Source organism: Triturus cristatus, chromosome 4_2 (genome assembly GCF_964204655.1).
Source record: "Triturus cristatus chromosome 4_2, aTriCri1.1, whole genome shotgun sequence".
Taxonomy (NCBI): domain Eukaryota; kingdom Metazoa; phylum Chordata; class Amphibia; order Caudata; family Salamandridae; genus Triturus; species Triturus cristatus.
The window spans coordinates 715,966,548-715,991,724 of record NC_140586.1 but is presented as its reverse complement, the minus strand read 5'-3'; the positions used below and the strand labels follow the sequence as shown (position 1 = coordinate 715,991,724).

General features: G+C 46.7%; 1 protein-coding gene across 1 annotated transcript in view; it reads right to left on the bottom strand.

Moving 5' to 3' along the window:
• Positions 1 to 25,177, bottom strand: part of MAGOH (mago homolog, exon junction complex subunit) — an 80,176-nt gene that overhangs the window by 7,809 nt on the left and 47,190 nt on the right. The window contains exon 3 of the mRNA XM_085602590.1: positions 7,627 to 7,737. Within this exon, the coding sequence (XP_085458716.1) occupies positions 7,627 to 7,737 (111 nt within the window). The remainder of the gene's footprint in view (positions 1 to 7,626; positions 7,738 to 25,177) is intronic.

Below are 25,177 nucleotides of genomic sequence, written 5' to 3'. Positions count from 1 at the left end.
GTTAGAGAAAAGGTTAAAGCTGAACTGGTGAGACTTAAAGCAGAAGGAGTTATTGAGGAAGTTGAGGCAACGCAATGGATTGCTCCGGTTGTGGCTGCACAAAAATCTGATGGCTCTCTCCGTTTGTGTGTGGACCTCAGAGAATTGAATAAGAATGTAATTGTTGATCGGTTTCCCTTACCAAAAATAGCTGACATGCTAATGTTGTTAAAAGGGGCTAAAGTGTTTAGCACACTAGATCTGAGATCGGCATATCATCAGATTAGATTGGATGAGGATTCAAAAGATTTGACTGCTTTTGTTACTCCTTATGGAACATACAGGTTTCTTAGGCTTCCGTTTGGTTTGGTATCAGCTGCGTCGGTGTTTCAGAGGGCTTTGGAGAATGTGTTGGAAGGCCTAAGTGGTGTCAGAATTTATCAGGATGACATATTGATCTTTGGAGTGGACAATAAGGAGCATGATGCTAGACTCTTAGAGGTGTTGAGCAGACTTGATGATTTTAGTTTGACTGTTAAGATTGACAAATGTAAATTTAGGAGAAGTTCCATTGATTATCTTGGCCATACTATCTCAGAAGGTGGCGTATTACCGAAAGAGGGTTTGATCACCTCAATACAAAGAATGGCCTCTCCAACTAATAAGGAGGAATTAATGAGTTTTTTAGGAATGGCAGAATATTATAGTAAATTTGTTCAGGATTTTGCCTCGTTGTGTGTTAATATGAGAGCTTTATTGCGCAAGGGTTGTGAATTTGTTTGGAATGACGCATGTGAAAAGGAGTTCTGTTTTCTTAAACATAAGTTAAACTCAGCCCCCAAGTTAAGCAGCTTTGACCCTGACAAAAAATCGATTCTAATAACTGATGCCAGTCTGAAAGGCCTGGGAGCAGTTCTTCTTCAAAGAGTAGATGGCAAGAATGACGTTATCTTATTTTTGTCAAGGAGTTTAAGGGGAGCAGAACAGAGATACTCAGTAGTGGAAAGAGAAGCTCTGGCTATTTACTGGTCTGTGAAGAAACTTAAAAATTTACTGTGGGGTAGTGTGTTTGAGGTCAGGACTGATCACAAGCCGTTGTGTGAAATTTTCAAGAAAAAGGGCATTGATGCTGTCTCTAGTAGAATCACTAAATGGGTTGTGGGCCTACAAGATTATAATTTTGACATCAAGTATCTTCCTGGGGTAGAGAACAAAGTGGCTGATGCACTTTCTCGCCTTGTTCTCGAAGATGATATGGGAGATGGAGATGAGCATGAGCAAGATGAGGAATTAGTGTGTGTTATTGAAGAAAACATCATTGACAAAGTGAGATGGGAGGAAGCTCTTCAGGCTGACGTTGATCTAAAGAAGGTACTGGAGTGTATTAATGTAGGCTGGAGAGTTAAACCCAAAGGTAACGAAATCTTAGAGAAGTTTTGGCATGTCAAGGATCAACTGTCTGAACAGAATGGTCTTCTTGTTAGAGGCATGAGACTTGTCCCTCCAAGTTCCATTAGGGAAGAGCTTATTTCACTGGCTCACATAGGACATTTAGGAATTTCTAAGACAAAAGAAAGACTGAGATTAGCCTATTGGTGGCCCGGAATGGATTTACAGATTGAAAGGAAAATTAGGGACTGTATTGATTGCGCGTTAAGTGAGAGAGTAGCCAAACCTAAAGTACAGCCCATGGTCATAAGAGATCGTCCTGATGGACCATGGAAAGAAGTAGGATTAGACATTGTTGGTCCCATTTGTCATGCTAGTACAGAATGGTATATACTGGTTCTTATTGATTTTTATTCCAGGTGGCCAGAAATAGCTATCACTCGTGGAATTGAGACGAAGCATGTCATATCGTTCCTCGAGAAGCTCATTGCTAGGGAAGGTATACCTGGCAGCATTCTTACGGACAATGGTGTCCAATTAGTTTCTAAGGAAATGGAGGTGTTCTTGTCTAAACATGGCATTAGACATAAAAAATCCTCACTGTATCACCCAGAGACAAATGGGATGGTTGAGAGGTTTAATCGTGTACTCAAGGAAACCATTGAGATGGCTAAGTCGTCTAATTTAGACTGGCGCCCTGAAGTTTGGAAGAAAGTGGAAGTCTATAGATTGTCACCACATGCTGTCACCAAAAGAACGCCTTTTGAGCTCTTTAGAGGTAGGTGTGCCAATACTATTGTTACTCCCCCATGGGTTAATGACATGCAACCGGACAGATTTAGTGAAAATGAGAAAAGTGATTGGCAGCTAGCAGAGTCAAAGAAAATTGAGAATAGAAAGGTAATTCATGATTTAAGGAAAAATGTGAAGGAAACAGTGGTCAAGGTTGGAGATTGGATTTTAATAAAAAATCCTTCAAATAAAAAGTCTTCTACAGCATTTTTGAAGCCAATTCAGGTCATTAAGATTTTCAACAATGCTGTTAAGACTGCTGATCACCGCATTTGGAATTTGAACAGGGTGGTGGTGGTTAGAAAAGAATTTGCTGCTGCTAAATCTAACCATTCACCTGGTCTGTCACCTTCAACCCAGAATGCACCCAATGTGTCAGCTCCAACCCAGAATGCACCCAATGTGTCAGCTCCAACCCAGAATGCACCCAATGGTTTCCGGAAGTCTTCCAGGGTACCTCATTCTCCAAAGTATTTAAGTGATTTTGTCAAATAAGTTATACCAGACTGTTTCCTGGTTTTTGCTGTAAGTAGGCATTTACACTTTGTAATTTACTTTGTTCTTTTGGAAATGTACATTTGTTTTGTTATTTATTAGGAAGGGAGATGTGTGGCATCCTGGAGTTCTATGCCTGTTGCTATGGACTTTAGAATGTTATGATGTAAATAGCAGGGACTGTTCATTGATAGCTGAGGACGGTAACCTGAAGCAGCTGTTGTGCTTGCTGTCCGTGGATGGGATCCTTTCTTGGAATAAACCTACTTTTACTATGAATTCGGAGTAACCCTCATTCTTACAACATGCCACCCATAAACAGAGAAACATTCCATCATGGAGTATTCCAAGTTGGAACACTACACACCATCCTCCTTTAAAAACAAAAAATGAAAAATAAAAAAAATATATATATCTTTATAAAATACAGTGAAGAAAAAAAATATAAGTAAATAACAATTAGAATTGTACAAAATCTTTCATTTTGACAGGAGTATGCTTAATGTGAGAACTTTTCCTAGGTTCAATCACTTGACTGTCAGAATCAGGGGTGTCACAAATTACAGTAGAATTATCATGAGGCACAATGGGAACCATGCTTTGTGAATTGTCAAAACGTACTGACCGTACCCCTGACACATGCGAACTGGACATAGGATTCTCCTAAGTATCCCATCATGACATATTTATTGTTTCTGAAAATTGCTGGAGGCCAGGAAGGAGGCAGCTAGTTTTTTTAAAACCATAATATACTTGCAAACACTATGCACCCATCCGTAATAGGTACCCAGTGTGGTCACACCGTTCGCACCGCCCTAACCTGCTCAAGGTTCATGTGACCTCAGTGACCGAGTCACAGTGACTGGATTACTGTTGCTCTAGGGTGTGCTGCGTCGTAGGCCTGCCAGCAAGAATGGAGATGAACTTCAGTATGGATTGTGGTAGACAGGACTTCAACGTTAACCCACAAATTACACTACTAGGGTACACCTGCTTGTGCCAAGACATCAAGCCTTCTAAGGGCTAGTGGGGCCTTCTAAGGTCTAGCATGGGAATATGCTCCCTCAGTAGAGTGGTCTGGTGGACTGGGCATGAAGGCTGAACCCAGTTCCCCAGTTCCAAATTCGACAGCTCTGGCCATAGTGCCACATCCTCTCCCCCACTGAACACCATACTGCCCCACTGAGAGAAAGTCGCACTGCCTTCAGCTACAACCTAATCGTGCCGGCTATAAACACTTGGATGTGGCTCAATTCAAATTATGCACTTGATAAGAGTAATATGCTGCCTAAAAAAAAAAAAAAAGTAAATGCAAACACTCATAGGGAATGCAAGATTAAGTAAAGCATGTGAAATGTAAGCAGAAACAACATGGTTACCTTAACGATCGCTCACTCGCTATTCAGAAATCAGCGAGTTGTTTTACCTGAAAAGTTAAGGACATGACTACAGGGCCCTGAAGGTAACCGTTTCAATGTCCATTGCTTATATCCTCAATAAACTTAAGCAGTATGGTTTAAAAAGACCACATCCATAAACCGAGCCATAGTACACATTTTGTTTTCCAATCCACCCATCAACCAGGTATTGCAGTACCTACAGGAATGGTGCACTTCCCCACCTGGGAACAACAATGCTATTCAAAGAAAGACGAGAAAACAAAAGTAGCGCTTCACCGGCAAACTCTGTAAAGTGAGGCTGATGTATTTGGATTTGAATAAAACCAATCTGGCCACTTTGCAACCACTCTGTCTTGCTTTATTTATTTATGTATTTATTTTTCATATTTTAAACCTTCTATTTCTCTCCATCTCGCTGCACTTTGGAATAGAAAAATGTCAGAAAAAGGGCATTTCCTGCAAGAGTGTTTTTCTTTTTTGGATCCATTTCACAGGGAAGCAACTAAATGAAAGAAGGAAAAAGAGGTTATGAACCGTTTCTTCAAGTTACGGTTTTCAGTAAGTGAGGAGCAAGACAGAAAGAGAGGGAATAATAGGAAGAGAAGGGGGGGGAGGGAGGGAGGGGGACAGCTGCCAGCACAAAAAAGAAGGACATTGCCAGAGTCCTATTTCTTCTCTGCCCGTCCCCGAACGTCCACGAAAGCAAGCCGAGCCTTATCTGAATGCCTTTGTCCGCCCCCAAAATAGTGCCGCCTGGGGCGGAGCGCCCCCACCTAGCTACGCCACTGAGAAGAGTTGCTACAGTGCAGGCAGTGGAGGAGACGGAGGGGGGGGATCCTGTTTCACTGCCCCAGAGGCGTGGGTTAGGTTCACACACGCTGGGACAGTGCACCATCCCAAGGTCAGAGGAGGCGTCAGGGGCCTGACTATCAGGTGTAAAGCGACTTTTCAACCACCATTACTCCGTGGCTGCTGGTGCACTCTCTACATCTGCGTGTAAATGGTGACATGTGTCCATTACTAGGCGTTCACCATTACTTCGTGGCTGCTGGTGCGCACTCTACATATTTCCTACACGAAGCCCAAAATTACAATGTCTGCGCAGCTCAGGCTGGCATTAACTGACCCGGCCTAGCCTGCGACCCGCTGCAGGGAGGAGCACTACACGACGCCTCAGGGGTCCAACGTCGGAGCGGTGCTGGTCGGGACTCTACCACATCCATAGAGGTGAGTCCGGCGTAGTGCGGGTGGGGGTTGCGAAAATACATGGACAACGGACCTTATCTTTAGGGAAGGCCATCTAGAAACAGATGGCCCTCCCTAAAGATAAAGTGCTTCACGACAGCCGTGAAGCAGGAGAGCCAGTCCGGGTGGGCCGTCCAAAAAGGCGAAAGGGCGGCAACCGAAAACCCTCTTTTTCAATGGGAAGCCAGAGTTTAACAAACGCTGACGCTACCCAATGAAAAGGAGGGGTGGGGCTTAGAGTCCCCTTCTTGAAACTGCCTTGTTGACTATAGCTCTCGCATGCGCGCTCCGACGCCAGGCGAGACCTACAAAAATAATGAAGAGGTGCTATGACAACACTGGACGGTGGTTGCACCATTCCACAGGTGCGTACCTGCATGGGGAATGACATAGGCGAGTGCGCCGCATGCTTGCACCAACAGAAGGACACCATTTGCTTCAATTTTTTTAATTTACCACTCCAAGATAGCAGACACAATTTGGTTAAGTAAATAAAAAGGTAAAGATTTAGAGCGAAAGCACAACTAAAAAAAAAAAAAGACCCACAGTGGTGGGGCAGTCAGGTAACAGAGGAGCAAATGCATGGAGCAGGTGGGGACGTGGAATGCAAAAGCATTGCACGAGTATCATCACAACTGCAACAGTGATGAGGTCCGATAGATCATGGTCTAGTATTGAATTCCAATGCACAGTAAAAACAACAGGTCCAACCCCATAGTTTTGAACTTTGAAACTTCACATGCTTATTTGCATCTCCCAGCAAACTTCCACTCGCACAAAAGCATTCTAATCACACAAGCAGATTGCCTGTTTGCTTTGATAACTTCTTTAGGACTCTCCTCCCTTCCTTCAGTCTCTTTGGGGCCACTCATGGCCAGGTATTCCAACACTAGCTATTCTAACTTTAGCCAATAGTGTATCCCTTTAAACCCCACTATCTCTGAAGAATCACTAGCAAAACTTCATGCCTCAGTTTGGATAAACGTCCACACAAACATGCATTTAGCACATAGGACACCGGCTTGACCACTTGCGTTTTCTCTTGAACCCCCCCTTAACAGCATGCTCACTACACAAAATGTGTCCCTCTCGTTGGTGTTTTCAGTCACTAATGGAGAACATATTTTTCCTCCAAAAGCAGTGCTCACACATAGTTTTTAAGCCCACAGTACCATTCGCCATGCTGACATACTTTGTCACCTGTTGCACGATTCAGCGTCTTAAGTCATTTCAAAGACCTAACTTAAGTCTCCTAGCCATCTCCATACCATACAGCTGATAAGTTATCACCATGATGGTGCTCTATCCCCAGTGCGCATAGCATCCTTAACTTAACCGCTAACACATTGCTTAGTCTCTCTCCTAACCCTCAGTTCTCAGCAACTAGCAACAAAATCAGATAGCTAAGTGCTGTGATGAGAGGAATAGCCTTGCATTAGAACCCTTCATTCATCAAAGAAAGGGTGTTTTATGGGCTCTATTCAAAGACAGACATCATGATGCTTTTTCGGTCAAAGATTTATTCTGACTGTACAATCATTTGGTTAAGTTTTCTATGAAGACTGTTCTCGCCTGCACTGTTACATTATTACAAAGTGGCATCTGAACTGAATATTTTTCCTCTACTTCAGGTTAGGCAAACATGGTGTGATTTTCTCATGAACTGTACTTTACAAAATGTAAGTAAAGGCATTTTACTAACCTCAACAGAGACTTAAAAAATTAACATGCTTAACCTCCAGAGGAGAAATCCACAAATGCCATGCTAAGGACACACACAATATCCTTCTCTGGCTCGACATCAACAACCCAAAAAGATCTAATGCTAGAATTTCAAACCCAATCAGCCTACTGGGATGCTGCTAGAAGTGGACAACCTTTTTATTGTGAAGCGTCTTTGGAGATTGACCAACATATGAAACTATCGTCTCTTGATGTCAACTGTGCAGTCCTCGCAAATTTCCTTCATCATCTTCATTCACTGTTTTCTGACTTACTCTCCCTTTGCTCCCAGTCATGAAAAACTCCTCCACTTGCATCCATTTCTCAGGTTAAAGATATCTCATAAATATACACTGCGAGTCTGCTAACTGCCCTCTTCCCCTTGTCCTACTTCCGACTAATGAGAATTGCATCTGTCCATGACCTTGTATCCCCATGGTGCTATTTTTACATTTTACTAAATGTTATATGCAGGGGGTTGAAACCCCTCATGTTCTGGCCCTAATGGTCTTTACATGGTTCCTGGAATATCTGGTGTCTGTCCGCTGCACCACATAAAACAAAAATCAGTACATGCACCAGGAGATTAACCAATTCTACTGACCTGCCGTCCTACTCTGTCAGGTGGTGGCCACAGAGCATCATCTTCCTTCGTAATTTCACTGTCATCAATAATTCGCTTTAGTTCCTCCATAACACTTTTGTGTACATAAGCCTAAAAAGCAAGAGTAAACATTTCTTTGATATTCCAAATAAATGCTTTCACAAACGTTAGCAATAAGTGCATATAAACACCTTGAACATCATGCACCCATTTTACCAACAGAATAAAGTGCCTAGAGGCAGGGCCGCTGAAATTATGCCATTTTGAGGCTGTGGCGAGGTTCACATAATTATAGATCTGTTGCATTTGACAAATAAGCCATCATCGGCCGCATAATCTGCAAATTTGAACAACAAAAAATATTCTACCTCATGGTTCAAAAATTACTAAAAATGCAGCAACACATGTTGCCGTTCAGTGGAAGGCCCTTTGCAAAGCTGGACTGGTCAACTTTCTGCTGTTTATTGCTACATTGAGGTGTTAAATTGGTACTAATGAGGTGCAACCAGTGCCCAGACGGTTACCAAGTTTTAAAAAGGCAAAAGAATGAAGTAATACAGCGGCATTACGTTGCACAATTTGCCCCCTCTTGAAACATGATTTACTCATTCATGCGGCATAATTTGGCCCTCTCCTGCGGCATAATTCCAGTGGCCCTGCCTACAGGGAATTAAATATTTCCTTGACCAGGAATGTTCTTTCAATATAGTTTTCATCTACAGCACTGCTTGAGCAGAGATGGAAATAGAAAGTGAGGTACAAAAGACAACACGGAAAAAACTGATTAGAACAAATGTTTTGTTAAAGATAGAGGCGGGCCACAAATAAACAAGCATTTACAATGCAATGGTCTCGGCAATATTATAGGTAGAGCTATTGGTATTGCTCATTTTTTTTTTATCAGATGGGTATATTGGCATCCAGTACCCCACAACTTCAAGCGTTTTGTGGAGGGGCGCCCTCGCAGCGCACACGAGAGGTGAACAAATGAACGACATCCCCATGGGGTAGACACCGGGGCAGCTACTGGAAGTCTGCAGGCCGGGGAAAGGGTAACTGGGGGAAACGAAGGGGACAGAAAGAGACCGGACGGTCCCTCGACCTAAAAAGCAACTAGACACAGGCATTCTGCACAGGCGCTGCCCGCGGCATGAACCCAACAAGTTCAAATAATATCAGACTGGCCACAGCAAATCGTGTCACAGTTTAGTGCGTCAACACTGGGACAAATGCAGTTGTGCCAGTCCATTCGGAGTAGAATGCCGCAGGGTATGGGGGTTGATGTCACTCTCCAGCGCAACAGGGCTGCAACGGCCTCACTTCCTGGGCACTTTGTAATTATTTTTGACTGAGCTTTTTCCTATTTGGGAAGATTACACGAGATGCTCAGCAAAGTAGCAGGCATATTAATTCCGTAAACTACTTCACAGTGCGCCAAGCCTGTGCCCGGAGATTACAGAGATCTCTTCAGCAAGCCCATTAAACCAATATTTTATTTGTGTTGTAGAACAAACTTTCTCTGAGTAGATGCTTTACCCCTAAACTATTATTAAATTAATTCAGCTAGTAACTAATTTAGTAAAATCAGAACATCTTTACTTTTTCCTTGTTATTAATTCTTTTAGGGGTGCAGTTTCTAAAAAAAGAACCCATGGGTAACGGCAGGCAATAAACTGGTTTTCAATGCAGTGTTCCGACTCATCATACACAGCCCTTCGTGACTGGCAACCCGTGACCGCCCCCCTCCCCAGTTTGCGCGTGGTGCTGCTCCCTGTACCTGTCCCCACAAAAAATGGTGGTTTCTCAAATACCGGAGTACATTTTTGTTTAATAAATTTTTCTTGCACTGCCCATAACCGGAACAAATGAACGGAAAACGAATAAAGTATAATAGTTCGCAACTAGTGACTCTCTTACAACTTAATGCCTAAAATGAAAGTTTCTTTAGCAGCAGTAATAGCTCTACGATACAGGTGTTCATATAAAGCATAATACAGCTTTGGTTAAAACTAAAAGTATGTGAAGGGGGCGTTTCTTTTAACGAGGATTGACTACGGGGCAGATTTACAAGACCCCTGCGCCACTTTTGCGTCACTTTTCCCATGGTAAAAATGACGCAAAAGTGGCGCAAGGGGCTTGTAAACACTGCTCTGTCCCGAACACAGCGAAATGGCGCATACAGTGAATAAGTGGAATCCTAGAGGTAACTCACAAATTCAGTTGCCTGGATTTAGATGGGGGTGCACTCATCGGTGCAAGAAAGAGCACAACAAAATACTACCTGGATTTAGAAGGGGGGTGCACTTATCGGTGTTGGAAAGAGCACAAAAACAATGATCACGCTGCTGCACTGCGCATGCTTAACGCGGAATACTAGTCTGAAAAGTGACTCTCTCCAGACCGAATATGGCTCACGGAGTGTCCAGCACACAGCTGCATCCTCTTCACTCTGTTTTGAAACGGAACAAAGAGGAATTGGCGGCACTCGCTGTTCTCATTAAAAAAGTGGGATGATGATCACTCGGAAATAAATTTCCTACACCAATTTATATAAGTCACACCTGGAAGAAACAACGCTCAGGATGAAAAGAAACTGGACCAGCCCTTCATTGGGAAGTTTCACATTTAAAGAGGTGTATGAAGAACCTGCCAGAAACATCCAACAGAAAAGAAAGATAAAGAAGGCTGTGGGGATAGCACGCGTTTAATAATCTGAAGAATACCAGTGAATGCCTGGCGTCACTAGGGGGGGGCGGACCGCACCGGGTGACACCATCGGTGACTTGGGAGCGTGCTTTCGAAATTGAGCCACTTGGTGCTGTTTTGAGACCTGTATGTTCCGGATTGCCCTGAGATGAAACGTAAAAATTTCCGTGTTTTAAGAACCGAAATATCTGTAAAATCTCGGCTCAGGTGACAGGTAACCGAAGTGTCTCAAATGCTCTCTTTGCCGTGCACAGCTGCGCCCCTCGGCGGCCGCCAGGGGGCACCTTCCGAGCAGCTGCAGGCCCAAGGGCTCCCAGGAATGCGGAACCAGAGCAGAGCCGGTGCTTGCTAGCAGTGAGCACTTTGAATGGCTGAGGAGGAGGGCTCCGAGCTGGGATAAACTCCGGAGCTGCAGGAGACCCACAATGAGAGAGGAGCCCGCCACCTGCTCTCAGCCCCTGCGCCCAGAGTTCGCCTGGAGGTAGGAGGCATCAGAGAGGGGAGCAGGGCACCACATACCTCGCAAATCATTCATACGGCGTTTCTTTGCTAGTTCAAAACTGTCCCAATTTGCAACCATACATGAGCCACTTTTTCAGCAAACTAATTTACTAATGGAGACGGATTTTATCTTTGGCGCCTTGGCTATTTTTTTTAAGTCCTACCCTTTTCCTTGCCCCGGTTTAGTTTCCACCTCTTTGCAGTGCTGCAAAGTGTAAACACACGTGGTATTATTGAACCGTAAATGCATAGTTTCTGGTCAAATCTCAAATGTTTCTTTTACATAGTACGTGGTGTTTGTGTGTTTTTCCATTTATTTCTAAATTGCTGAAAAAACGCAGTAACATTGATGACAATCGTGTTGGAGAAAGCGAGTTTTAAAACATTCTTAGGCTTGAAAAAAGAAGCCCAAATGTTTTAAATAATAAATCGTAAGTGCTGCTTTTAATAAACTAATGTTATGCTCACTGCACAGCCCGTGTTGTTTAGACGAAAAATAACAATAAAAACCTAACTTCTGTATGGAGAGTGAAGGCAGCTTCCTTAGAAGCGACCGTACCCCGAAGCTTGGTTGAATTAGTTGTTTTAAGTTGTTTTTATATTGTGTGTCAAAGGGAAACACAAAGGTTTGCGCAAGAAGCCCCCAGATGTTGATTGAACTAACTTTGGCTGTCTCTTCTTGTTCTGTTTGGCTGTGATGTCTCCTCTCGGGCGGTGTTAGTTTTGGACACCGAAAGCTAGCTCACAGTTTGGGCTTTGATGCGCATTTCTGATTACATCTTCACCTACGGCGCCTTCACTTATTTTTTTTCGCTTCCTCTTTCGCGCCTTCTTTGTGCAAATAGGGCGGGTCCTCCGCCTCCAGAGGTACGGATCGGCCCACGTGTTTGTCCCAACCCGCACGTATGCACTATTCAAACCCCACATAATGAAGCCCTGTGTGTGTGTGTGTGTGTGTGTGTGTATGAACCGCATCTACAGATAGCTGCCGTGGCACAATGGCGCCTGTTCAGTGGCGTCACTAGGGGGGTGCGGGAGGTGCGGACTGCACGGGTGACATCATAAGTTACCGCACTGGGTGAAACCAACCCTAGTGACGCCGCTGTACACGTATACACTTAAAAGTAGTGCTCCTCTTAACTAGTCCATCTCATGGAGCGAATTAAGCCACGATACTTTAATAGTTCCACTTTTCAATTCTGCAAGAGCTGGTTTCAAATTAATAATCCTAAATACTATCGTCCTTGTGCAGTGTGATATTCAGCGTTGGGCATACCTTCAAGATCAAACTTCAAAAACGCTTGTTCAAGAGGTTGTAGGCACAAACATGGCGCCGATAGCATTTGCAAACATTTCAATCTGTTCTCTCCGAGAGACCAAGCGCTGCACCGGTCCCAACGTATGAGCAGCTATCCCAGCGGAGGACACCCAACTCCCAGCCATCGTTCAGCTGCTCCCACCATGCCCGCACTCACGGCTGATGGAAGAAAATAAAAAGTAATATTTGGAAGGGGTAGGCAGCTTTGCCAAACCGCCGCCTTTCTCCGAGGCGAAGCAGAAATGCCTCGGAAAAACGCAGCGGCGGTTTCAGATTCGGGGGCGTGTTTCTTTTCTCTCCTCTTGCCATTGGCTGGAGGAGAGAAAAACACGCCTAAAAAAGGGCGTGGCTAAAAACGAGGAAAGAAGAGCACGGAACACGCCCCCGAATCTGAAGAAGGAGCCTATTTGGAGGGACGGCTCTCTCCTCCAATGGCTGGCCTCCGTTTAGGAAGCCAGCCAATGGAGGAGAGGCAAAAAGAGAGGCGGGCTAAATAGCCACTCTAAGAAACATAAGATCTCCGGACTTCCGGTTCTGCCTTCGGCAGACTGGACGGTCCCTCGACCTAAAAAGGGGTATGAAAAAGCTGCACAGAAATATCCAAGCTGAGTCCCAGGAAAAAGAACGAAAGCTGGACTATTAAAATGGGGTAGGAAACGAAAAGGGCATAGGCAGCACATATTTGTCTGGAATAAAAGCGAATAACAGACTGCACTATTTGGAATATTCTATTGAGATACACAGTGAATACATAAAGCAAGGAACAAGTGACTTTGAAGAACAGCATATCAAGTGTACACTATGCTTCCAGGATAAGAGTTAGGAGGGGAACAAGGAAAACTGCAATATAAAAAAGTGGTGTACAGATGGATGAGGGCTCAAAATACATACAAAACTATCAGGAGCTTTGGCAGAGATACGGGAAAGGGAGCATTCGGCAGAATTATGGAAGAGTTTCAGCAACATTTTTTATAATATTTGTCAGCGGTTCTTAAACTTTTGACTAAGGTGGACCTCTCTGAATCAATGTAACCAGAGAACCTCCACTTAGTTTATTACTGGAAGATGGGGACCCCAGCCTAAGACGTTTCAACCATTTGAACTTCAAAACACACAAAAATACAGAAACAAGTATGTATAAAAAAAATACACAAATGATTAACTATTTTTTAATTCACAAATAAATACAGAAAAATACGCATTTTGATGGGAAAGTTGGAGCCTTTCTAAATTCGTTTTTCATTCTAAAAGATTAAGCCACATGCTGAAATCTAGCATTTCAATTTGTTTTCTTTACTCCTAATGTACACTCTTTGTTGGTATTTCAATTGAGGCCACCCATTGTCCATACTCTGCTTGCCTTACTTGTGCTGCTCCAACGAATCAAGCTAAGGATGCCAACATAATTTTTAGCCTCCAATTTCAAATTGCTTCAATTTGCAGAACGTCTTTTTATTCAATTTTACAACCTGTTTCTTTATGTACACTTTATTAAACCGGGGGGGGGGGGGGGGGGGGGGGGGGTCTCTCGGACCACAGATTAGGAACCATTGCTATAGGTTATATAGGTTATACTTCGAGGGTGTGGTTCACAGAAGACTGGTCTGCTTTCCTATATGGGTGCTTGTTAAAGTGGCTTGACGCATACAAATGGGATTTAGTATTTATTCCCTAAACAGTACCAAAGATCCGCTGACAGCTAGTCTTCCAGATGTGACCGAGAGAAGAATGGAAAGTTGGAGAGAGAACATTCCTGCGGCTGAGTTGAACACAGAAGCAATGGAATGAAGGGAAGGAGGTAGAAGGAACTGGAAGAGGCTGGAGCATAAATATGAGGAAGTGGTTACTGAAGGTGGGAGCAAAAAGATACAGAAATATTATGGGTGACACCACTATTTTATAGAGGCAAGATGAATGTAAATAATGGAAAAGATTTTAAGGGGGTCGAGCTAGCTAATGGATTTAGAGCGGAATGAAATAATTGCTTGGTAAAGCAGCAGTTGTATGTTAAGGAAAGAGCCAGCGATCGCTTGACCTCCACTAGGCAGAAGACAGGAAAGCAAATTAACATGGGAAGAAAACAAGAGGGGGGAAAAACAGCGAACTTGCTCTGCCAGTGAGCAAATTAATGGTGGAATAAACAAACAGTTCCACGTGTCAAACTGGTTGGGTTATGCGTCACATTGAAAATAATTACTCATATCCCTGAAAAATTAGGTACATAAACACGTTTTCTACTATTACAACTCCGGAAAAGGCTGCATAGGGACACAGCATTTAAGAATTATCCCCATGCAAGCAATAAGGAAAGGATTCCGCACTAAAATTCAAGGTTCGGCGAGGCAAGTCAGGGCTCTCGAATGAAGCTGCATATGATAGACTCATTCAGGTTGGAACAGATCTTTGCTCACGCATCAAAAGAAAATCAGAACATTTTTACCAGACCTGAAGGTCTAGAGACTTGAATAATCTACTCGCCCTCACTGTAATGGGCTTGACCCATAAACTCGACTCAACTGTGATTCTAGGAAAATATTTTATTTAGAGCTCCCTTTTTCTTTATCATCACATACGAGAGCACCTTCAAATATGCGAGTTCAACAGGTACAAAAAAAAAACTTGCGTTTGATTTAGTAGACTAAACTTTTGCTCCATATATAATAAAAAATGTGTCCACTTGTAGAGTGCACATGACCTCTGACTTGCCTCTTAGTTCACTAATAGAAGTCAACAGGGGCTGGAATGTTTCTCAACACATAGTTTAAAAAAAAAATCACTTTTAATATATATGTTACTCAAGCAGAAAGTGGTAGCAGTTTCATTTACAAATATACTTTGTTCACTAAAATGGACACAAACGTGCACACAAATATGCAGTTTAACTGATAAAACGATATGGCGTACAAATGATAATATGTGGAAATCAAGGTTTCAGCAAATATTTATCATTTTCACATCACCAAGTATTACGATCTGTTTTGAACCTGTTAAAATCTTTGTTTCCATCACACTTCGGAATTACAAAAAAGTGCTTTCCTAACTTACAAAATGTATTTTGAAATATTTGTGCATTTCATTTCAAACTGTTTAAATGTTGTGTGCCCAGTAACATTGCCAGACTGTCCACTTTACAAAATCATCGACTTTTTAGTTAGAGAACGAAAATTAAACGCCAATCTCCAGGATACAAGGTCTTTAAATCTGGTCTTGAAATCTTAAGCACGAATTTGTAAGAATACATAAGCTGAAATTTGACCTCTGTCTGTGAATGCACAGCAAATGTGATAAGATTTGAAGGATTTTTTTTTGCTAATATATTTCCTGACTCAACAGAACACCTGTTCCTTGCCCACTCGAGCTAGCTTGCCAGAACGCCTTAAAAATAGCTCGCTCTGATAAAAGCTAGTTCGCCAAAGCGAGTGGGTGAGTTAAAGATTTCTTGAGGCCTGTTTCTGGTATCTGATATGAGAAACATCACTGTAAGATTCACATATGGTAAGTTATGCAACTATGAAGGGGTATACATTTTAGGTGCACAGCTATTTTGCTACAGAATACACAGCACAGAAGATGTATCCTGTTGGAAAACCACACTCCCACTCTGAAAGGGTGGTGGTGGACTCCCCGAACACACTGTGGTAGCTTGGCTCGAGTGGTCAGGAAACAGGCGCAGTGCTAAGCATACAATATACCCATACAATAACCATGCGTGCATCCGTTCCAAAAACGACTCTACACCGTAAAAATTATGAAAATATTCTTTCTTTATCTTTTTCTCTTAGTTGCTGATTGGAAAAATAAATAGGTCAATCACAATATACAAGTTTCAATTAGTGCAGGTCAAATAAATATTGGCTGTTTGATGAAATAAATAGGGGTGATCATAAATAACAGGGCATAAATACAAGTGCAATATATACAGACAATTAAATACTTTGAGGCAATAAATACTGTACCAATAAATATTGTACACCAACAAGTCCTGTGGACCCATAAATATAGTGCAGCAATAAATAGGTCAAAATTCAATAAATACAGTACCCCCAATAAATAATTAAAAGTATACAGCAACCCTCATATAATCAGATGACACTTCAATTCTTATGGGCTGATTTGGCCCAGGCACAGCTTGTAGGGTTGTGGAAGGCTTGAGGGGGGCTACTCCCTGGCTGGGACAAGGCTGAGGCCTAAACTGAGGTAGATCAAAGGGGGGAATACCAGTGCCCTGGCTTTCTCTCTCCACACAACCTCTCTAGGTTAGTCCCAGTTCACCCCAGGCACAGTCAGATGGGTTTCAGCACCTCCCTAGCCCCTTAGAGCAGTCTCTCAGGTCTCCACAGGGCCTTAGGCGCCCTCTACTCCACTTACTGCCCTTTTTCTGATGTTCCGACGCCGCTGGAGTCGTGTCGACGCCGTGAGGCGGTTCCGGTTCGGTCTCGGCGGCCTCGGCACAATGTCAGTTCTTTGACGACGCCGGCAGGTGGTTCCGGTCCGATGTCGGTGGCCTCGGTTCGATCTCGACCTCCGATTCGACGGCGTCAGGCAGTCTCTTCACGATGTCGACTTCGGGCGGCTCCGGTCCGATGGCGCTCTCGGCTCCGATGACGTCGGCCGGCCTGGCCTCGATGTCGACTTCCGGCGACTCCGGGGTGCGATCCTCACCCCCGACCTCCGGTGCTCCTCCTCACAGGTTCCGGGCGACTCCGGAGTGCGATCCTCACTCCCGACCTCCGGTGCTCCTCTACCTCGGTCTCCGACGACTCCGGAGGGCGGACTTCACTCCTCCGATGACGCCGCTCGCTCGACCTCGGTTCACTTCCTCCTCGACCTCTGGTATTCCTCTCGACCCCCGTCGGCGCCCTCTCACGACCTCAGGCGGCTCCGGGTACGACGTCTGCTACTTCAGTCAGCGCCGCTTCTCCACCTCGGGCTCCAGGTCTTCAGGCTACTCGACGCCGGACTCCAGGGAAACCAGTTCTCAGGTCAGAATCTTGCTGTTTTCTTGGTTCTAAGGCCTGTTCCTGCTGTCCAGGTCCTTAGGATGGTTTTCTTCTGTCTTCTTCCCACACAGGGCTATAGGCTGGGATCCATCAGTAGGGACAAGTATCAAGGGTGGGTTTATGGACCCCACTCCAGGCACAAGTTTCCACCCCTGCTGCTTCACTCCTTCCTCCTTCACTGTTGTGCTCCTCTCTCTTCACCAGTCAGGTGCCAACTGCCAGCTCCAACTGCCAACTGCCTCTCTTATCCTCCCAACATTCTAAACCGCCTCCAACGGTCACAGGGTTCTGGAATCTCCTGGAATGTTCTGGAAGGTGCTGGTAGGTTCCAGTGGATGCTGGTGATGTCACAGGTGGCCACCATTTTGTGCTTCAGGCCCTCAGACAGAAGTTTCAGGGGTAGCTAAAATGGCTCCCTGAATCTGTAGCAACACGAAAAAGTCTGGTGGTTCCCAAAAAGGAAAAATTCAAACAGGGTTTGAGGCAAAAGTGGGACAAAATAAATAATGATGAGGAGGGACCACCCAAAGGGCTGACAGGTCTAACACGCGTCCCCCCCAGCTGAAAGTGGGGAGAGCTACCCAACCCCTTGGGAGTTCTCATCACTAAGGCGGAAATACCTTGAGAGACCGTCTGCATTGGCGTGGTCCACTCCAGGCCGATGTTCCACCTGAAAGTCCATCCCCTGTAGGGAAATAGACCACCTCAACAACTTGGGATTCTCCCCCTTCATTTGCATCAGCCAACGAAGGGGTCGGTGGTCGGTCTGAACTAGGAAGTGCGAGCCAAACAGGTATGGCCGCAACTTCTTCAGAGCCCATACCACTGCAAAGGCTTCACGCTCTATTGCACTCCACTTCTGTTCCCTGGGAAGTAGTCTCCTGGATAGGAAGACCACGGGTTGATCCAGACCCTCTTCGTTGAGTTGCGATAACACTGCCCCAATGCCATGTTCTGATGCATCTGTCTGGACAATGAACTTCTTGGAAAAGTCTGGGGCCCTTAAGACCGGGGCCTCGCACATGGCTTTCTTCAATTTCTCAAAGGCTTGCTGACAAGCCTCCGTCCAGACTACCCGTCGAGGTTGTTTCTTGGACGTGAGCTCCGTGAGAGGGGCTACGATGGTACCGTACCCCTTCACGAAGCGGCGATAGTATCCCGTGAGGCCCAAAAATGCTCGGACCTCAGTCTGTGTCTTGGGGGGTTCCCAGGCCATGATGGCCTCGATCTTCGCCTGGAGGGGTTGCACCGCTCCCCTACCCACCAAGTGTCCAAGGTACACTACCGACCCCTGCCCGATCTGGCACTTGCTGGCCTTGATCGTCAATCCAGCTTGTCTCAGGGCCTGGAGAACAGCTTGCAGGTGACGCAAGTGATCCTCCCAGCTGTTACTGAAGACGGCTATGTCATCCAGATAAGCAGCAGAGAAACTCTCCATTCCGGTGAGGATCTGGTTTACCAGGCGCTGAAACGTGGCAGGTGCGTTCTTGAGCCCAAAGGGCATCACACAGAACTGGTAGTGGCCATTGGGCGTGGAGAAGGCTGACCTTTCCCTTGCTCCATCAGTCAAAGAGATCTGCCAGTACCCCGAAGTAAGGTCAAAGGTACTTAGATATTGGGCAGCTCCCAGCCGGTCAATCAATTCATCCGCCCTAGGGATCGGATGAGCATCAGTTTTTGTCACTGAATTCAGTCCCCGGTAGTCCACACAGAACCTCAGTTCTGGTTGGGCACCCGGTGGTGCAGCTTTCGGTACTAACACCACCGGACTGGACCAGGGGCTGCTAGAAGGTTCAATCACTCCTAGCTCCAGCATCTTAGTGACTTCACTATGAATGCTGGCCTTCACCTTGTCTGACATCCGGTAGATCTTGGACTTCACAGGTGGGCTGTCTCCTGTGTCCACGTCATGGACGCACAGGTGAGTCCTACCCGGGACAAGGGAGAACAACGCAGAGTACTGCCCCAGGGCCTGGCGACAGTCCTCCTGCTGTTCAGGAGTTAGAGATGGGGAGAGAATCACTCCCTCCACCGACCCATCCTTTTCCTGAGACGCAAACAGATCAGGGAGAGGCTCGCTTTCCACGTCCTCTCCTCCGTCAGTCACCATCATCAAGATGACTTCGGGCCTCTCGTGGTGGGGTTTGAGGCGGTTGGCAAGCAGCACCCGCAGGGGCTGACGAGGGGTCTTCAGGTCCACCAAGTAGGTAGCCTTACCCTTCTTCTCCAACACCTCAAAGGGTCCTGACCAGCGATCCTGGAGGGCACTAAGCTCTCCTGGTTCGATCACCCACACCTTCTGGCCAGGCTCCAACTCCACCGGGTGAGCGTTGTGGTCATACCACGCCTTCATCACTGCTTGGCTGGCTTCCAAGTTGTCAGAAGCTTGCTTCCACAACTTAGCCATTTGGCTCCGGAAGGCCAGCATGTAGCTCACCACATCCTGGGGGAGCTTTCTGGGAGTTCTTTCCCATCCGTCTCTCACCAGGTTAAGAGGTCCACGTACAGGGTGCCCATACAGAAGCTCGAAGGGGCTGAAGCCCACTCCCTTCTGTGGCACTTCCCTGTATGAAAAAAGTAAACAGGGTAGGAGGACGTCCCATTTCCTCCGCAGGCTTTCAGGCAGACTTCTGATCATGCCTTTCAAGGTTTTATTAAACCTCTCCACCAGACCATTGGTCTGGGGGTGGTAAGGAGTCGTGAACCGGTAGGTCACTCCACACTCCTTCCACATTGCCCGCATATACGCTGACATGAAGTTGGTCCCCCTGTCGGACACAACTTCCTTGGGAAAACCCACTCGGGTAAAGATTCCCATCAGGGCCCTTGCCACAACAGGTGCTGTTATGGTCCTCAGAGGTATTGCCTCTGGGTACCGTGTGGCATGATCCACCAGAACCAGGATAAACCTGTGACCAGCTGTAGTCGGTGGATCTAATGGACCCACAATGTCGATGCCCACCCTTTCAAAGGGGGTGCTAACGACAGGAAGTGGTTCCAGGGGAGCTTTCAGCTTCACCCCTGTTTTCCCACTGGCTTGGCAAGACACACATGTCCGGCAGTAGGTATCGGACGACACTTTCATCTGAGGCCAATAAAAGTGTGGGACAAGACGGGCGAAGGTCTTGTCTTGCCCCAGGTGTCCTGCCAATGGTATCTCGTGAGCCAACTCTAAAAGGAAGGCTCGATAACGTTGAGGAACTACCAAGGCTCGTGACGATCCATGTAGGGGTGCCTTGGGTTCACTGTAGAGGAGGCCATCCTCCCAGTAAACACTGTAGTTCCCTTCAACGTTCCCTGCTGCCTGGGCTTCGGCCTGTCGCCTCAGCCCCTCAAGGGTAGGGCACTCCCTCTGGCCCTGGCAGAATTCCTCCCTGGACGGGCCTCCCTCCACGTGCCACTCGGCCGGGATGGGTAAGTCCTCCAGGTTGGTAACGTCCCCCTCCGCAGACTCCTGGCCCACCACCTCCGGTGGCCTATCCGTCCTACGGGGTGGAGACGCCGAGGCAGGCTCCTCCTGTCCTCGGTTCTTCCCTTGACTGGCAGCTGGCTGGGCCTTTGTTCCAGGCTCCAGCCGGAATGAACTCCCTCTTCGGGTAGTCTCGGACCTTGTGCTAACACAGGCCCAGTCAGGTGTACCCAGCATCTCGGTGTGAGTCCGGTATTCCACCTCCTTCCAAGCGTTGTGCTCCATGTCATTGCCCAGCAGACAATCGACTGGCACGGCAGGGCTTACGGCAACTCGAAGTGAACCTGCAACCCCCCCCCATTCAAAGGGAACCTCGGCCACGGGATAGTGACCTGTTCTGCCGTCAGCCATCGCGGCTGGGTGGAGTACATCGGGAATTACCTGCTCTGGAGACACCAGCTGGCTACGCACCATAGTCATACTGGCTCCTGTGTCTCTCAGAGCCTCCCCTCTTTGGCCGTTGATGGTGATCCACTGCCCATACTTTGCGGTATTTGCGGGCACCTGGATCTTAGGAACCATCTCCCGTTCTCCCAGGGACACTAAAGTGACACCCGCCCACTCCCTTCCCTTAGTTAAGGGCATCTCCTCCCCGAGCACTACACTAGCTACTCCGGGGGGCTTTCCTCCAGTGGGAGGGGGTGATCGTTTCTGACACTTCGGATCTCCTTTATAGTGTCCAACGCCACCGCACTCGTAGCAATGGACAACCCTTGGCTGCTGACTCTGGCCAGGATTAGGGTTTCTGGGTGGGTTAGCCTTAGAGGTGAATCCTGTTCCCTTCCCTTGGAAGTTATTTTGGGGGCCTTTGGAGAACTCCTTTTTCTTTTCCCCTCCCTCTTTCTTCTGGGGGGCGCCCTGTCCGGCCTTTTGAGTATCCCCTCCAGTCCCCCTTGTGGACACCCGGGTACTAGCCCAAATGTCCGCCTCCTCAGCAAGCTTCCGGGGGCTGGTCAGCTTGCTATCCACCAGGTGTTGCCGCAGTTCAGGGAAACATTTCTCGAGTAGGTGTTCCTTCAGTACTAGGTCGAACAACTCCTCGTAGTTCCTTACTTCACTGCCCTGAATCCAACCTTCCAGTGCCTTCTTTGCATAGTCCAGGAAGTCCACCCAATTCTGTGTGCCCAGCTTGTGACTACCCCTGAACTTCTGTCTGTACTTTTCAGGTGTTAGTCCAAACTTTCTGATGAGCGCCAGTTTCATGGTGGGGTAGTGGGTCTGCTCATCCTCTTCGAGGGCCAATAAAGCATCCCTACCAGCTGGAGGCATGTACCTATACAATCCTCCTCCCCAATACTTCACTGGAACCCCATGGGCCCTCAACGAGACCTCATAGGCTGCTAGCCACTTGGCGATGTCGTCACCCGCCCCATAGCTAGCTACTATGTCCTTTGGCAGGTAAGGTTTGGATTCCCTGGTGATTTCTTGGTCTTTGCTGCCACCATTAGGAACAGTTGGTGCCCCAATTCTTAAGATCTGAAGCTCTATCTCTTTCAGTCTTATCTCATGAGCCATCCTCTCTTTCTCCGTCTCATGAGCCAACCTCTGTTCCTCCTTCTCCTTCTCCAGCTTTGCTAAATCCCATGTGAGCTGTCTTTTCTCTCTCCGATCTGCTAACTCCACGCTGGATAAGCCCCCACTAGAGACAGTGCTGCCCTTCCTAGAAAGTGTCCTGGGCCCTGCTGACAGGTTCCCCACCTCAGGTTGGTACATCTCAGCCCCCTCGGGGTTAGGCTCTCCATCCCTGTCTTCCTCCTCAGCCTTGCTTTCTCGGCGTGCCTCCCCCCAAGCCCTTAAGCTGGTTTGGAGTGCACCCTTCTTTGCTCCTGGGGGACAGTACACCCCCTCCCGCTGGCAAAACTCCCTGAGTTGGGCCACAGTGTACGTTTCTAAATCTTCCAGTACAAACTCCATCTTGCCCACTCAGGTTAGAGGTCAGGTTTTGTGCAGTAACAATGCAGGGGGGTACCTTTAATAATACCTCCTCCCACCACCAGAGTAAATTTGGAAAAAACAAAAACCCACAATTAGGAAGGCCGCTGTGAGAAAACTCCCGGTGTAGGCCTATGGACTACCCACAGTTATTGTTGAGTATATGTAGGCACAGCTCTATCCCACCACTGAACACCAATTTATGTTGGAAAACCACACTCCCACTCTGAAAGGGTGGTGGTGGACTCCCCGAACACACTGTGGTAGCTTGGCTCGAGTGGTCAGGAAACAGGCGCAGTGCTAAGCATACAATATACCCATACAATAACCATGCGTGCATCCGTTCCAAAAACGACTCTACACCGTAAAAATTATGAAAATATTCTTTCTTTATCTTTTTCTCTTAGTTGCTGATTGGAAAAATAAATAGGTCAATCACAATATACAAGTTTCAATTAGTGCAGGTCAAATAAATATTGGCTGTTTGATGAAATAAATAGGGGTGATCATAAATAACAGGGCATAAATACAAGTGCAATATATACAGACAATTAAATACTTTGAGGCAATAAATACTGTACCAATAAATATTGTACACCAACAAGTCCTGTGGACCCATAAATATAGTGCAGCAATAAATAGGTCAAAATTCAATAAATACAGTACCCCCAATAAATAATTAAAAGTATACAGCAACCCTCATATAATCAGATGACACTTCAATTCTTATGGGCTGATTTGGCCCAGGCACAGCTTGTAGGGTTGTGGAAGGCTTGAGGGGGGCTACTCCCTGGCTGGGACAAGGCTGAGGCCTAAACTGAGGTAGATCAAAGGGGGGAATACCAGTGCCCTGGCTTTCTCTCTCCACACAACCTCTCTAGGTTAGTCCCAGTTCACCCCAGGCACAGTCAGATGGGTTTCAGCACCTCCCTAGCCCCTTAGAGCAGTCTCTCAGGTCTCCACAGGGCCTTAGGCGCCCTCTACTCCACTTACTGCCCTTTTTCTGATGTTCCGACGCCGCTGGAGTCGTGTCGACGCCGTGAGGCGGTTCCGGTTCGGTCTCGGCGGCCTCGGCACAATGTCAGTTCTTTGACGACGCCGGCAGGTGGTTCCGGTCCGATGTCGGTGGCCTCGGTTCGATCTCGACCTCCGATTCGACGGCGTCAGGCAGTCTCTTCACGATGTCGACTTCGGGCGGCTCCGGTCCGATGGCGCTCTCGGCTCCGATGACGTCGGCCGGCCTGGCCTCGATGTCGACTTCCGGCGACTCCGGGGTGCGATCCTCACCCCCGACCTCCGGTGCTCCTCCTCACAGGTTCCGGGCGACTCCGGAGTGCGATCCTCACTCCCGACCTCCGGTGCTCCTCTACCTCGGTCTCCGACGACTCCGGAGGGCGGACTTCACTCCTCCGATGACGCCGCTCGCTCGACCTCGGTTCACTTCCTCCTCGACCTCTGGTATTCCTCTCGACCCCCGTCGGCGCCCTCTCACGACCTCAGGCGGCTCCGGGTACGACGTCTGCTACTTCAGTCAGCGCCGCTTCTCCACCTCGGGCTCCAGGTCTTCAGGCTACTCGACGCCGGACTCCAGGGAAACCAGTTCTCAGGTCAGAATCTTGCTGTTTTCTTGGTTCTAAGGCCTGTTCCTGCTGTCCAGGTCCTTAGGATGGTTTTCTTCTGTCTTCTTCCCACACAGGGCTATAGGCTGGGATCCATCAGTAGGGACAAGTATCAAGGGTGGGTTTATGGACCCCACTCCAGGCACAAGTTTCCACCCCTGCTGCTTCACTCCTTCCTCCTTCACTGTTGTGCTCCTCTCTCTTCACCAGTCAGGTGCCAACTGCCAGCTCCAACTGCCAACTGCCTCTCTTATCCTCCCAACATTCTAAACCGCCTCCAACGGTCACAGGGTTCTGGAATCTCCTGGAATGTTCTGGAAGGTGCTGGTAGGTTCCAGTGGATGCTGGTGATGTCACAGGTGGCCACCATTTTGTGCTTCAGGCCCTCAGACAGAAGTTTCAGGGGTAGCTAAAATGGCTCCCTGAATCTGTAGCAACACGAAAAAGTCTGGTGGTTCCCAAAAAGGAAAAATTCAAACAGGGTTTGAGGCAAAAGTGGGACAAAATAAATAATGATGAGGAGGGACCACCCAAAGGGCTGACAGGTCTAACATATCCCCATACTCCCAATCCACCATTAATACCTCAAAGTACTTGCCACAGATAACAAGGCCAGTCAAATACAAATAGTGAGGATTTAACCTTCTACTAAGCCGAACGAAACCTTGTAAACACATGACAGGAACAGACTACGTTCGGAAATATTTCTGTCTTGAACCACCAGGGATTTTTCACAAAATAATATAAAGAGTTCCAAAACCGATAGGATTTATTTTATTGAGCCCACTCATCGAACACCATTTCACGGATTCAAAACATATACTTGAACACTAGCCCTACGTCCAGATAAGGATTACCCAACTACGTGAGTGACTTTTTGTTGTGATAGACACCCCAGCTTTTTTTGTTCAGATAAACCGCTCAGTGGCTTTTGACATGGTACAATACTTTGACTATGTCAATTAGCATCGGAATCAATATTAAGGTCATAAAATGAACTCATCTT